This window comes from Anoplopoma fimbria, chromosome 6 (genome assembly GCF_027596085.1).
Source record: "Anoplopoma fimbria isolate UVic2021 breed Golden Eagle Sablefish chromosome 6, Afim_UVic_2022, whole genome shotgun sequence".
Taxonomy (NCBI): Eukaryota; Metazoa; Chordata; class Actinopteri; order Perciformes; family Anoplopomatidae; genus Anoplopoma; species Anoplopoma fimbria.
Genome location: NC_072454.1, coordinates 22,159,086 through 22,174,740, shown reverse-complemented (window position 1 = coordinate 22,174,740; position 15,655 = coordinate 22,159,086). Strand labels below are relative to the sequence as shown.

General features: G+C 40.7%; 1 protein-coding gene across 3 annotated transcripts in view; it reads left to right on the top strand.

The window, feature by feature from the left end:
* The window catches only part of smap1 (small ArfGAP 1), a 105,649-nt gene that overhangs the window by 7,266 nt on the left and 82,728 nt on the right, over positions 1-15,655 (top strand). For all 3 annotated transcript variants that reach the window (XM_054600097.1, XM_054600095.1, XM_054600096.1), the window contains exons 2-3: positions 10,374-10,507; positions 12,498-12,583. In XM_054600097.1, the coding sequence (XP_054456072.1) occupies positions 10,374-10,507; positions 12,498-12,583 (220 nt within the window). The remainder of the gene's footprint in view (positions 1-10,373; positions 10,508-12,497; positions 12,584-15,655) is intronic.

Here is a 15,655-nt window from a genome sequence, read left to right as displayed (position 1 = left end):
TTGAATTGAAGTAAACGGGGCCCACATTTAACAACAGCAAAAATATATCAAACACCCGTTCACAGACTCTAACAAAACTCGTGCGGCATAATCCATAGTGTCATTTATCCGGTCCTATGGACTCCCACAGTCGAGAGTTTTTGATAGAGTTTTGCTGTCGCCCCCATTTACTTCCATTCATGGAGGCTTTTCACCGTGTTATGATTCTTCGTTTGCCATGGAGGCATGAGAGAAAAACCAAAAAATCGTAACAAATTCAAGGTAACACGAGGCGACTACACTGATATACAAATGTACATTTTGTGGGTAAAGTATCCCTTTTAATGTCATGATTTTGCCTCCTCATTAATACATAGAGCAAACCTGTTGATTTACTGTATATAGTTTAGTAGATTAAACTCAAGCCCTCTCTTTATCATCCACAGCTCATCCATTGATAGTATTTCACCTCTGAGTGACTAAACTCATCAGGCTGAGTAGCTTTTAGCAGTACTGATGAGATAAAAACAATTAGCAGTGTTCATTCTTTTTGATCTCGTCCATGCGCTCCAGCTATACACTCGGTTGCAAGTTTATTAGGTACACCCTAGCTCAAATATAACAACCCTGCCATTAAAAACCCTCCCTTTTGTTGCCAAATAATGTTCTGTCGATGGACTTATTGTTTCAGCAGGTGATTTGGTGAACTTCCTCTGGCTGGATTCGCCACACTGCCCTCTATCACCAGCAGATGGCGCCCCATCTTCACTTGCTCCATCCGTCCATCCATCCATTACATCTGCTGACCTGAATTTAAAATGCTGAACAGGTCAAAAATATTCAAAATCTCGCGGTCACCTTCTTATAGAACACACAATGAAATAAAACAGGTGCTGGATTGTAGAGTAAAAGTTAGTTTAGCTCCCACTTGTCTTTATTACCTCTGATGATGGTTTTACTTAGCATCCGTCTGCTGTGATTTATAGACCTTCATGTTCCTCCAGTTGATTAAGAACAGACGATGAGACTTTAAGTGATGGATTTCTATCACTGTGATAATGAAGAAGAAACATTTCCCTTTTATAGGAGCGCTCTCTCCTCCTCATCACTGCTGACTCTGAATCACACTAACGGACCAGCAGAGAGCAGCACTTTTTTTATTTTATTTCCCCCCCCTCGTCAGTCAATGGTTTTCCACTCTCCTCCGGCCTGCGCTGAGGACTTTTGGCAGCCCTCCGGGGATTTAACTAAGAGGATATTTTATTAATTAGGAACTGGAGGTTGTTAAACTTCTTTTTAAAGGAGAACGCCACTGAATTTCAGCACGGCGAAGGTTTATTATCTTAGCTTGAGGCACCGTTCAGCTTTAATACAGTATTACAAGCTGTTTTTTCTTATTCATAGAAGTAAAAAAAAAAAAAAAAAAAAGAGAGAGAGAGAATAAAATTGGTTTCAGCCAAACATCATTTAAGGAACTATTAATATTATATACAGAGCTCTGATGCTGAGTTTCACGGTGTTGTACAAGAGGACATTAAGACGAAATAAAAGCCCATAAAACCTAAAGAGCCACTTGACTGAAAATGGTAATAAAAGATTATTCAAACAAAGAGACAGTGGCAGGAGCCAGAATGGATTTTTGGGAGCTGTGGTTCAGAACACACAAAGGACTACAGTATTATTAGTAGAGCAGGGTTTGTGTGAGTCCAGACAGACGTGGTTCCGGTCCACAAAGTCTGCTTTCTCTAAGCTTTGAGGCTTTAAACTCTGTCCCCTGGAGAAGGAGACGCTTCCTCTTCCAGACTTTTTGTTCTCGCTCATGAATATTGATCAAACGGGCTCGCAGGAGTCGCATCAGTAAAATTCAGATGTTCCTTGTTGATCTTTTTATTTGTAGCCTCAGAGCATTTTTTTATGTCCAAACCCCCATCGGGACAGAGCGGCCTCGCTGGACATCCGTGGTCGCCGTCTCCACCTCGCTTTGATTTCACGCCCCCTCCCAGCTCGGTGTGTTTCTGTTTGTTTGCCTGCAGGTGAATAAAAAACTCTGCTTGTATTTGTGCGCATCTCTATTAAAGTCAAGATGAAATGGAAAACTCTTCTTTTTAAGCCTTTAAGATCGCGTCCCGGTCATGTTGTGCTGCTATTTAATAATAATTACAAAAAATTCAATATCTTCATATTTTTATATTAAAAAGCCAATCATTTTTTCTTCCTGTAAAGTAAAATAAAATGTGATGTGCGCTTACATAAACTAGCTAGAGATGCGCTGATAATGGGATATGATATCGGCCCGTTACTGGCTCAAAAAGATGGATGTAGTTTCAGTCACAATGGGCCGATCTGGACGATGGATACCATTATCTTATTAAATAACAGTTCAGTACATTTATGTCATTTTTTGATTCATTTTGTTGTTCAAAGTTAGGAAAGTGATGTTTAAGTCAAGCCTGATGTCTCCTTTCACATAAAAGAATGATCCCAGTCACTTCCACACAGTGGGGCACACAACTCATTCATTTAAACACCAAAGCCCAGGTATCGCTATTGCTATTGGGACTACATTCTAAGCCCGCCTACTTTTTGGCAGTCCAATCAAAGGCAAAGGATTTGATTTAAATCCCTCTCTTAACTGTGCACTGCCAACAACACTCTATTAACAAAAGATGACACATTACAAGCTCCGCCAATAGTTTGTAATGGTATACACTTCCTGTCTCCTAAGTGGGCGTGGTCATTGCCATCCCACCTTAATTTGATTAGTTTCCACCATCGTGTGAATTGATGAATGCAGATTGGGTTATATTTGCATAAATGTGTTTATAGTTTCTCTTTCTAGATATTTACACTCAGTGTTACTGTGACAGCTCATTTTCTCAAAATTTTTATGTCTGAAAAAACATTTTAGTGTCAGATTGTTCGGAAGATATGTAGCTTGTAAAAAATATTTACATCGGTGACGATTGATCGGTCAAAATCTGTGTTTGCGTCTTTTCCCATTGGAGTGAATAGACTCAGGAACTGATTCTAGGTTCTCAAAGGGGCGGGGCAGAGGTGAATCTCACGTGACCCTAAAACAGGAACATGCTGTAACTTCTGTTTCAGTGGGGCTTTAAGTGTGTTCCTGTGATGTCATCCTCTGGTATTTCTCCGAGGCTCAGTGTGCTTGTGTGTCCTTTGTGCAGGCATGCTAGTGTGTGTGTGTGTGTGTGTGTTTGTGTGTGAATATGAGAAGAGCTCTTTGGGTCTAATCAGGTCAGCTGTCTATTTTTGCCCAGACTTCAATACAGAGAGTTACTGAGTGTGAACAATCCACATGAGACACAGACCAACACATACTGCTGTTTCACGTTTATCTATTCAGTTCACAGAGATCATAAACATCAGCCTTTCATGTATGCTTTTAACTAAAGACTCGTGCAAGGTCGTTCTAAGGTCAGGGTACGTTTTCACACCAGGTATCGTTGATGGATTCCGTGAATAGCAGTTATTGTTTTTGAAAAGGCCAACAGATAGAAACGGCTCATTCAGAACAGGACCGCAGCATCCAAACATACAGGAGGTCAACAGATACGGACCAGGGCAGTAGGTCAAAGGTCATAAATCATAGTGGCTTTAACCGTCCTCAGCCGGGGACTCCTCTTTGAAACAATGGCTATTATATTACACCCGCCACAAAAGTTTAACATTACACCAAAGTACACGTGATTCCAGCAATAGATAAAAAATATTGTGTTGCTTAACCAAGTAGAAGTATTTTTGCTCCTTATTATTCAGGCATAAACCAGTGACATTAACTACGTATACATGGGCAAAATATTCAGTTTTTTGCCAATATTCATGAAAAAGACAATATTCCTTATAAGCTGTTTTCATTGATAATTGAAATGAATATTCCGGTTTTATAAACACCTTTTCGTTATTTTTGCTGCTTATTTTTTTTTTTTCAGGACACCATGTTGCCTTTTGTGTGAGATTTCTGTCACAGTTTAGACTTGTAATACTTCAATTGGCCTACATAACTCTTAAAAATAAATATTAGTAGTGGATTCCACAGAGCCTGAACTAATAAGTCATGGTAGCTGGTTGAACAGTGGCTTAGGTTCTATGCACACAAAAGCAGAGCAGATTACTATCAGAAATCAGGATAAACCACAGGAGCCTGATAACCCATTTGCAAATGAGCTAAAGCCCCGTTTACACAAAGGTAGTCATCAATCAGATTTGAGTGGCTTAATTGTCTTACAACTGTATTTTATTTACAGTAATATTTTAAAAGTTTAGTGATGTAACATATTTTTCTTTGTGTGTGCGTTCTATAAACATTTTAGAACGATTAAAAAAAAAACCAAATCATTTTACTGCCTACTACCTAAAGGCTTCCTGAAATCCCATTTACATAAACTCTTTGCTGCCAAAAGTGTTGAATAATCTGATTACGCTAAACTACTCAGAGGGATCGCTGGTCATCATCTACGGACGCTGGAACTCACCGGCCAGAGCAGCATCCCTGCTCATCATCTCAGGGAGAAATGTGACTGACAGGGTTGAAAAAAATTGAAAGTATAATTCGTGCGAGCAGTTGATTTTTTTTTTTTCTTTCTATAATACAGTCATACCATGCTGAAAAGCTCAATTGATTTACTCGCAGTAATCGAACCGATCAGAAGCCAGAGCAGAATGAGAATCCACTGTGAAAACCGATTGCTAAATGAAGCCTCAGTGTATCTGGATGTGATCTGCAGCGTGCCAGAAACACATCTGCAATATGCGGGTATGCATATTTGTACTCTGTATATCACTGTATGCGTGGATGAGGACATACTATGTTCTCGCTTTTTGTAGATGTGCGTTCAGAGAGGTCGTCGCAGGGCGGACCAAAGTGAAGCCCGATCCACACAGATAGAGTCCGGCTTACTGTGGCTGAGCTGCTTTGACTCGGGCTTAACGCTCAGTCATCCCTGCCTTAATGCTCCTTTAGGCCCGTCTATAGCGCATTAGTGCCACCGCATTAACACACTGACGCTCTCACTCGAGGCGGGGTGAGGCCCACTAGACTGAGTGCGTTGCTGCTGCACCATCACCACCGCCATGTAGCCCGGATCCATAAACAGGCTATCCTCTGCGCTTGCTGCGTTCAAAGGCGCTTTTCCGATCATCAGATTGACGGATGGTGAGCTCCGTGGCCCCCGGAGAGGGAGGGACGGAGCCAACGCCGGCACCGAGGGACCACAGCCACTAGGCCATTAAAATGATTTGACTTGACATGTTTGTGCCATCTCCTATTCATCCCTGTGGAGATTTGGCAGAGCGAGGGGTTGTTTGTGTTACTTTTATATATGATGGATGATATCAAACATGATATTTATAAGGAGATTCTATAGGTATGCAAAAGTGTGTTAAAACTCAGTGAGTTTAATTGCCTTTAGTATGCTTCAAAGTGCCTGACGGAGGGTCTGAACCCCCCCTTTTTAGTTGTGAAATAGGGGTGGAGCTGCGTTTGAAAATCTTTTTGTAATTTTTTGAGACAGAAAATCCGACAATCATGCCGACTTTATACGGCCATAGGCCAGGTTTGCGGGGATGTTAATGTCAAAACTTCTATCTCAAAACGACCTCTCTTTAATATTTTGTGTTTACAACTGCACAACATCATTCATTTCTCTGGCTGGTCTCATTCGGCTTCATCTTCATTTCTACCAAAAAATCATTCGCTGTAATTCGCAGATACCCCACGCATTCCTTTTTGGATATTTTCCACGTAATCATGAATTTTGAGCAGGCGGGACATGAGGTTTAGGGGTCCAACAAAATGTTTTTCTTAAACCTAACTAAGTATGTCACCCTCTTTTCCTAAACCTAACTAAGTATGTCACCCTCTTTTCCTAAACCTAACTAAGTATGTCACCATATTTTCCTAGAAATTGACACGTGTTGCGGGATTTTGAAGGAAAACCTTCAAAAAAATAAGGGGTAACTTTTTGTAGGATATCATTCAAAACGTTGAATGAGGATAAGTTACATTTCTTCAAGAAGAGTCAAAGTGTGTGCTGTTGTTCCAATTTGCTCAACATATTGCAGCCAGACCATAAAGATGCCACGATGGCTGGCCTTGCCTTCGAGTGTCGCCGTGCTGAAGAGGTTTAAAAAGCATAACAAGATTGGACGACAAGCTGTACAAACTTCTTTGTTTGAAGAACACAAAGGCATTTTAGCATCCTCCATTCATTTCACAGACTTATTCTTCTCTAGACACAGTGTTGCCAACTTAGCGACTTTCTCGCTAGATTTGGTTTCCTTTAGCAACGGAGCGTCCTTGATGTGCTCTCATGTAGCTGGGCCACCCTGACTGATGATGTTCAGCCGAGCAGCCCGGCTGAAGCGTGAATGAGCTGTGAATGTGTGAACGCTCTTGCAGAGTCAACAAGTGATTTTATTACCAGTATCTGGGTCCTCCATTCATGACATGTGAATACAGGTCCACAGTCAACAGCCTATTTAAAAGCTCTTGAAATTATAGGGAGATTTAGATGCCTATAAATGAGATTAAAGGAGTTTGAAAAATAAGAATAGCCAATAATAAAGCTAGTTAGTCAGCTGAGTTTAGCTTGACTTAATATTCAACTTTTGTATGTGTTTGTGTATACGTGTATAAGTGAAGTTTGTGTGTGGGTGTATACTGTATACACGTATATGTATGTATATAGTTATGTAATGACATCACACATATGCAAATAAGCTCATGTCGACGTCTGTAGCGACATCTAGTTACTTTTTGAGCATGCCTATGTGCTTTCCATTAAAACAAATGCAGCTTCAACCAGAACATGGGGGGTTGGAGATGGTCTCACCATGTCAAACCATGCAGACTAAGGAATACCAAAGCAGGCTCCTTCTCATTTTTAGCCCGAACTTTGATTTTATCTGCTGAAATGACAACTGTATGGGGCCGATTTAGCGGCCAGAGCTAGCTATACTATTTCAGCTAACCTTAGATCCATGAATTGGTGTTTTTAGCTGACGGGAATCTTATAGTAGGGTCTTAGATTTGAATTTGCTGATTAAATACGTTTTTATTGCCTTTTTTTTATAAAGTTTGCGGTAGGGTTGGGCAATTTATTTTCCATCGTCCGATAGTGCCCCTTATTTAGCACTGTTGCCTCACAGCAAGGAGGGCCAATGTGTGGAGTTTGCGGGGTGTTCACGTGGGTTTCCTTCCCCAAACCAAACATGTACCCCCTCCCCCACCTGGGCACTGTTGATGGGGGGGGTTGCGTCAGAGAAGGCATCCTCCATAAAACCTAAGTCAAAGATGCAAATCATAAAATCAGACTTGTTGATGCCCAGGCTCCCAACGAGATGGAAACAGATGATCCACAGTGGACGAGGAAGAGGAAGATGAGAAGAAGAATTATTTTCTGATGATGCGGAGATAAAATTTGTTTTTAGTAGCTCCCAACGGCCACATTCGAAGGTGAACTAAAAAGTCTGCCATCATTGTAGAGATGGGGATTACGGCCAACATTTTCAGTTTGAGTTCCAGTTTTTCCCTGGAAGACATTCACAGCGTCGCACTTGTTGGTTGTTCGCATGAAAAAATGTCTTGTGGAGCAGAGTTGTGCCAAGAATGAAACGATGGAAAAAAGAAAAGAAGAAAAATAATACATTGTTTGCGACCGCTTGACAAGAACAGGAGTAAGGATGGGGAATACTGTACAAACACAACTGTACTTTTTTTTATTTTTGGCAAAGCTTCAAAAATTCAGTGCGAAGTATCTCCCTTGCACAATGCATCTGGCTTGTAGAGAAATCTACACTAAAGCCTTGCTCTGCCTTCTCCCGTTGAGGACAGGGGTTTGGTGAACATAGGGTCTTTGGCATGTTGACAAAGGTCCTAGAGTACCGCCGTCTACAAATATCAGCTAATCAGCAGGACTCAACAAAAAAAGGTTGATGTCAGACCTCAGACCCTTGCTTCAGACTGACTATGGGGCAGTTGCTTGAGGGTGAAATACCAAATTTCCATCCCTCCTTTCAAAAGATGTCGCTCGATCGCCTGTCAACAGGAATCACAGTCTCGTCGGTGTCTGCCTGGAGGTTCTCTGCTTCTTCTGGTTCTGTGCAGCGAGCTCTCGGCACTTGTTTCTTGTTCCCTGCCAGGGCTTTAATGTAACCGCATGTGGGTTTTTCTTTTTTTTTCCGCAGTGGCCTCTGTCTAGCAAGCAGAGATACAGAATCCGACCTGGACTCTTCCCAAATTTGAGTCGGTTTCACTTCTGTGCCGTGGAAATTTGTACTACACTCGGGAAAAGAAAGCCTGTTGTTCTAGCACATTTAATGGATAATGTGGCAGTTTTTTTTTCTTGTTTTAAATAATTTCTTGTTTTTTTTTACCCTTAAGCTAATAAAAAGCTTTTGAAATCAGTCTATTAAACTGAAAGCTGCTTTCATTGATCTAAAATGCCTGTTCTTAAAGTACCTTTCATATTTAGGTTTTTAATTATACTGACATTTAATTAAAGCCATTAATCATGAAATGAAAGTAATTGAGAATGCATGCAGTAAAAGAACGCACATTTTAGAATCCTTCAGCCTTTTAAATACTTCATTTGAAGAGATCCTAAAACACAAAGTCTGTAGCATTTTAAATAAAAAAATCAGCTTTTTAATTTGGAGTTTATTAAACGCAACAACTCTTAAGACACAACTTGTACATTTGATATTAAAAAGGATATATATGTACAGTTTCTTGTGCTTCAAAATGGCTAATAACAGATGGTGCATGCTGGCACTTTAATATTGAAGAATTATTCCAAAACCACAGGAACTGCAATCAAATGATATCCATAAATAATACAAACCCCACTATACTCCTTTCCTAAAATCCCATTAACGTGTATTAGGGATTATTACCTTCCGAGCACTTTTGATAAGACAAACTGTCTCAGGATAAACTAAAGTTGAAGTCTGTACGCTCTGAAACACTAAACTGGGGTTTTTCAAGTGAGACAATTTTGCCAAAGTTAGTAAAGGCTTTGAATGTTTGTGCTGTTTGGATTTTTATCTCTTCTTATTAACTTCCTGACTCCACCTGTGTGCCTCTGCACTCTCCAGAAATCCCTTGTCAGTCAAACAGTTTGTCCAGTGTGTGGAAGCGAGGGTTACCTTTTGAATCTTTCAAAGCACATTTTTGATTGACTGTGTCGGGTGAAGAGGTTCAGAGAGAATCGGGGCCATCGGTAGTTTTCAAGTTTTAATTCAGCGCTTTCTGCTGTTCAATCACCTCCACGGTTTAGATTTTAATTGAAAGGGAATGGAAAGGCAGAATCTGCATTGTCTCAAATGATGATGAGAGATGGAATACTCCTCTACAGAGTCTGTTCAACTGATAACACAGCACGACCTTCACATTAAAGGTGCCATTTGTATAATCTGGTTGGAATTTAAGGATAAAACATTCAAAAAAAAGAACAGACATCAACAGAATATGAAGAGGTTACAGCGTTGACGTTACGTCAAAGAAGTCTATGTGTTGAGTTGCAGAGATATCTACTGACATTAGCATGCTGTAGCATATTAGAGATGCAGAAGAGCTTGTCAATCACATTAAGGTACAGGGGCCGTGTACGCTTTGATAGTTTGTTTATTGGACTAAATCCAATTGTCACAAATGAGAAAAAGACAACATTTTTAGTTTCTTCCATTTGGCAACAGATCCACGAGACGGACCTTCAGTTAGCAGTTATCTGTAGCCACTTGAGTTCCGCTAGCGCAAACCCCAGCGCCCTAACCCTGATTCTGGAAGGACCGCACTGCGTCTCCACCGGATCAGCGCACTTTCTTTTGCTGCCGTGACACAAGTCGGACTCAGCGGTGCCGCTCGCCACCAGCACGCCGTGTCTCCCGGCGGTTTTCACTAACTGAATTGCTACAGACGCTAACTGACGGCCCGTCTCAAGAGCTGTCATACGCTCTCCTCCCAGCGGAGTAATCTTGTGGTGGCTGGGAGGACGAAATTAAATAATTATTTTGTTTCCACCACTGGATCTTATCCAATAAACATACACGGACCGTACATTCCCCCCGGTTAATGGCACAGTAAACACACAAATGGCTAACGTAAACTAAATGCCAATGTCAGACGTTTAGATTATCAGTGTTATTTTGGCCGACTCTAGAGTTTCAGCAGTTTGGTTGAATTTTACGTATTCTTGCGCTGCCGTTAGTTAGAAATTGGCTTTTTTTAGTTTTATTGCTGATGTGTGGACCCAGTCGTAGAGGTGAAATGCTGCCCCCTATTGGTTTGGTGGCCAGGCATAACACATCCCACCTTTTTGAAATTTTAACCAGTGCAGCTTTAAAGCAGAAATCTCTCTTTTTATTTCCTACTTCAGGTCCTCGATGGGCGTCATGGAACCTCGGGGTGTTCATGTGCATCCGCTGTGCCGGCATCCACCGTAACCTGGGTGTCCACATCTCCAGAGTCAAATCTGTCAATCTGGACCAGTGGACACCTGAGCAGATCCAGGTACAAAAACACACACACACACACCTTTCACACACACACACCAGCATGAAAATACTGCAGTGACACGTTAATATTAAGGAGAAAATCGACCATTAATGACAATTCTTACTGCTTTTTCAAAAGTGAGAATTTCAGCTGGTCTCTATATAAAGGAATGGGATATGCATAAAAACTTTTACACTGAATGTATCTGTGATTTATATCTGATGAGACCGATTTGGATCCGAATTTTTTTCTATTTTCTATAATAACATTTTCTCACTGTGAAACATTTTTTTTTTTTTTTTTCTATTTTCTATAATAACATTTTCTCACTGTGAAACATTTTGAAATTGGAACAGTAACATGCCGAACAGTTGGTGAAAAACGCCAACACAAGATAAAAAAACTAATCTTTTCTTTGTGCAAGTTGGCCTTTAAAAATCCCTGGAGTATCACTATGTCGTTTCTGTTATACGGTCTAGTTTCCCTTTAAACCTTTTTAACCAGATTGACCTAATTTGTGTCAGAAATCGCACCCTTTACTCACAGATCCACAGTCGAATTTTAACACTACTGAAGTCGGACACATACTGCTGGAAACAGTGGAACAAAATCATAGACTGTATATAAGAACTGGAAATAGTCACTCATTGGTCTGTGGACTGCCGTTTGAAGCTTTGAGTTCGGTGTTTTCTCCGTCGCCCTCTTGGATTACGGCCATTGCCATGTTGTTTTTTTCGCAACCAATACACGCACGTTACCATATTTGGAATGCGGACGATTGACGTAGAGAGGCTGCATGCAGCTCTGGTAGAGGCAGCGACCTGTCAATCACAAGGTAGACCTGCCCTAAAGCATACTCATCTTTATGGTCTATTTGACTCTAAATTGACCATAATTTACTAAATGAACATCATGCTGTATTGAAGAAGACTTGAAACTAGAGATTGAGACCATAAACTCATGTTTACAATGTTTACTGAGGTAATATTCAAGTAAGAAGTACGGCCATTTTCTCATAGACTTCTATACAATCTGACTTCTTTTTGCAACCGGATGAGTCGCCCCCTACTGGTCAGTAGAGAGCATGCAAGTTTTAAGACACTTCCGCATTGGCTTCACTCGGCAGAACTGAAGGTTGCTGCCTGGTTTGTAACCATTTTTGGACAAGAGGGTGGGGCCAGCAGCTAACAACAAAACATTGTTAAAAAATAATGTACTTACCTTCTTTATCTTCTATTTTATTCCAAATGGAACCATGATTGACCAAATGAACAACATGCTTCTGTATTGAAGAATCTATTGAAGAAAAGACTTGAAACTAGCGATTGAGACAATAAACTCATATTTGACACACACACACACACACACACACACTCACATGTTTAAACACACACCAGTGTTCAGGGACTACACAGACCTGTAATTAGTTTGTGTATAGTCGTGTTTTGTGGGTAACTGCCATGACTTATTGATTCAATTACACACAATAAATGAGGAGAACTGGTGTGTGCATGTGTGTCTGTGAAACTCAACTGAGCATGCCAATCATTTATTCAATCACCCAGTTTTTAATATATTCAATTTGTGTGTGTGTGTGTGTGTGTGTGTGTGTGTGTGTGTGTGTGTGTGTGTGTGTGTGTCTTCAAGGCTTTGCCCATCTATCAGCTGTGTGAGTCAAAACGGGGTCTCTCACTCTGAATGTTAATCACTGTTTTTCAATGACTAATTAATTCTGGATGGCTGATTGTTCGGACTCCATCTCCTCCACTCCACCTATCATCACCCCATTTATCACCCTCCTCTTAATTTAGCCTTGACCTCACAGGGCCGGTGTGTCTTTCACTCCTCTCGTTCGCCTCCGTGTGAAGGAGTCGCCAAGCAAATGGAGTCGAATGCAAATGTGAAGAATGAAAGAACTCTGTGTGCGTTTGACATGTTCTTTAAAGGCGTTTTAACCAATTGATGTATTTTTTATTTGTTTCTTCCGCTGCTTTTCTCCTCGCAGAGCATGGTGGACATGGGCAACAACAGGGCCAAACGGCTGTATGAAGACCACCTACCGGAGAACTTCAGACGGCCACAGACAGACCAGTATCCTCATTCCGGCCTTGTTTCTGTGTGCTTTTATTCTCTGACTGTCTATTTACTGCTGTGTGCATTTATTCGACCCCAACTTCATTTACAAAAAGCGTAGTTTTTCACAATACCAGTCACCTAACATTGAACGCTTGCTTGCAAAATGCTTTTAACACACTCCATGCGCATTAAAACTGCATGTCATCATGCATTTTTATGAAACCCTCCGTCACCATGGAGAGATTTGCATACCACCATATATATATGCCATCCCATATATTTACGTCCGAATCCTAAAGCTCCCTATGTCACCATATATTTGCATACAAACTCCCCATGTCACTGCAAATTTGCATAAAAGTGACTTATTTCAAGGTGGTTGTCACATTCAGATACTTGATAAATGAAAGAAAAAAGACTCCAGCACAGCTTTGGCAAAGTCTCTACTGGAGGGATGAACAGCAGTCTTCCAAAAGATATTCCCTCTTTTATTTTTTAGATGTTGGTGACTGCCCTGTTGCTTCAAAGTCTCCCATTAGTATTCAATAGTATTGAGATCTGACAACTGTTAAAGCCATAGCATCTCCATTCTCAAAGCATTTAATGACCCCTGTGCCCTGTTAACGGGGAATAGTCATCTAGTTTTTGATGATCCAGAAACTTGACTTGCCCTTACCTGCTCAGTATCTAACTATAAAGTAAGGAATATCTGAGAGTATGTATATTTGTGGGTGTCTTTTGTATATCTGGAGAACTGTTTGATTTACTTCACACTCGGCGGGCGTATTGATGGGGACCAAAGATGTGCGGTGTTGAATTTGGTGCAATTTAGAGATTCAAAGATTCATCGTGACGCGGCGTGGACCATTCTGCACAAATGTGGAGACAGAACATTATAGTATGTTTAGTTTCATTTATGTTCATTGTGAGTCTTTATTGCATTTTTGCTGAAATTTACTCTCTGTCGCGCCAGTTTCTCTCCTCTCTCTCTCCTCCGGTCTCCGATTTTGGCAATCTGCAGTCCGCTAGCTTGTAGCTCTCGCTATCAATATTAGCTGCTCCGGTGTCAATAATGTCGGGCTGAAAAAACAAGCATGCAGGCTGAAATTCAAACATAGTGATCTTAACCCTGTAGGGAGATGCAGTGACTAAGTACGATTGGGAAAAGCTATGAGTAAGGAAACTGTAGGAATTGTAGTGTGAGGCCAGTGAAGATTAACCCTTTACTGTGAAAGAGTTAAGAGTCCTAAGATTAAGCTGTTGACAGAAGTGTGCTCTGTGACCACACCCAACAGTGATGTCACGCTGTACTGACACACCCTGGAGTACACTCCTACATCACCACAGGAAGGTGAAAGGTTAAACCACTTGAGGTGGATTGCTGGTGTTAAGCTGCTCTTTAATCCTGCAATTACACCGGTATAATCAGCATATTTAAAGTTTCTCCACTTATTCATGTTTTTCCAACCATCTTCATATTTACAGTGCTTAAAAAAAACCGACTGGTTCTTGTTTCACATATGTACAAAACCTCCTATGTCATATCCATTGACACAAAAACTCCTTTTAAGAGAAGCAATTTTTTTTTCTCGAATTTATCTTGAACAATGTTAATGAGCCATCATCTTATTTGTTTCTTGATTTATTTATTTTCTGCAGCAAAATCTAAGTAAATCAGGTTTTTGATAGCTTGATATTTCCCAGAAATGTAGTAAAATCATAACAGAGTAATGCAGTTGCTCAAAATTGCTGTTCCTATGTGTAGTTTACAGGTGTCGCTGCAAGGGCTGCAGCCTACACAATCGCCTGTAACAAGTACAAGATTAAAATACGGTGCTCTAAATTGATGGTATTAATGATAAATATTACTGCATGTTTTAATGGTCAGGCATGAGACATTTTCATATCAAGGACAGTTTGCTCTTGAAACCTTGGCTGACACTGAAGTGCAGTAACATTTGACGCATCACTTCAATATGATACAAAATGCTGATTATTCTTTTAAAAATGGCAAATATAATCAAAATCAATGATATACTGCGACTGATATACAATATATCAGCATACTAATCATTTAACCCAATCTGAAATCACTCCTGCAATCTGCCTTTTTTTTCTTCTTCTGTGTCACAGCAGACAAATTGCATTCTCAAATCTAACTCGTCGCCGTCGTCAAACTTCAGCCTTCGTTGGCACCTCCCCAATCATCTCCAGCTGCACACGAGAAGTGGCAGGCTCCGCCAAGTCCCCCTCACCCAGCACATTTAAGCAGGACACCTCTAGCAGCGTCTGCGTAAGCAACATCGGCAAAAAAATAAAAAAACAGCGGCATCCCGTTTGCCCCTTCTCCACGATACAAGATGAGACAGCTGTGTTGTTATTAACACAGCAGCATATGTTCATATTTCCACCAGCACACCGAAATAAATAATCTCCCCGTTTGAAGCGCGGCTCTAATACCCTATCTTGTATCTGGCAGGCCCATTTGTGCGGGTGGTCATCATTCCTCACTCTTTTGAAGTCCATTAGTCGTCCCCACGGCAGCGCCGCTGGCTGAAAAACAGCAGATAACGGACCCTGGATTAGAGGAGCTATAGAGTCTGGGTGTGTGTGAGCGTGTTCCGTTTGTCGTCCTGTGTTCATACATCATTACGGCCCTGCCATTTACTGTGCTTTGTATGCTGTTGACTAAATGGTGTTTGATTCCCCCCCGCCATTATGTTTCAGCTCCTACTTTAGTGCTTATGTAATTCCGAATGTTTTTCCTTCCTTTCACATCAGTATGGACATGTTCATGTTGTCTTGGTTTATTCGCAGTTGTAGAATTGGACTAATATGGGTTTTTATTTGTCAATAAGAATGTTTTGTTTGGAAAAAAAATGTAGTAGTTTATACTTGTAATTGGCCCTATTCTGACTCTTAATTTATGTGCTGCACTTTAAACCACAATTGCATTCTTGTCAAGGTGAATTTTTTTCTGAAATTTTTATTGATTAATTAAAAATGTCTTAAAAGTAGCTCTCAATTTTAGTTGGATCATAAGATATTGGGTATGAAATGAATCTGCAGGTGCTCCGGTTCAAAATG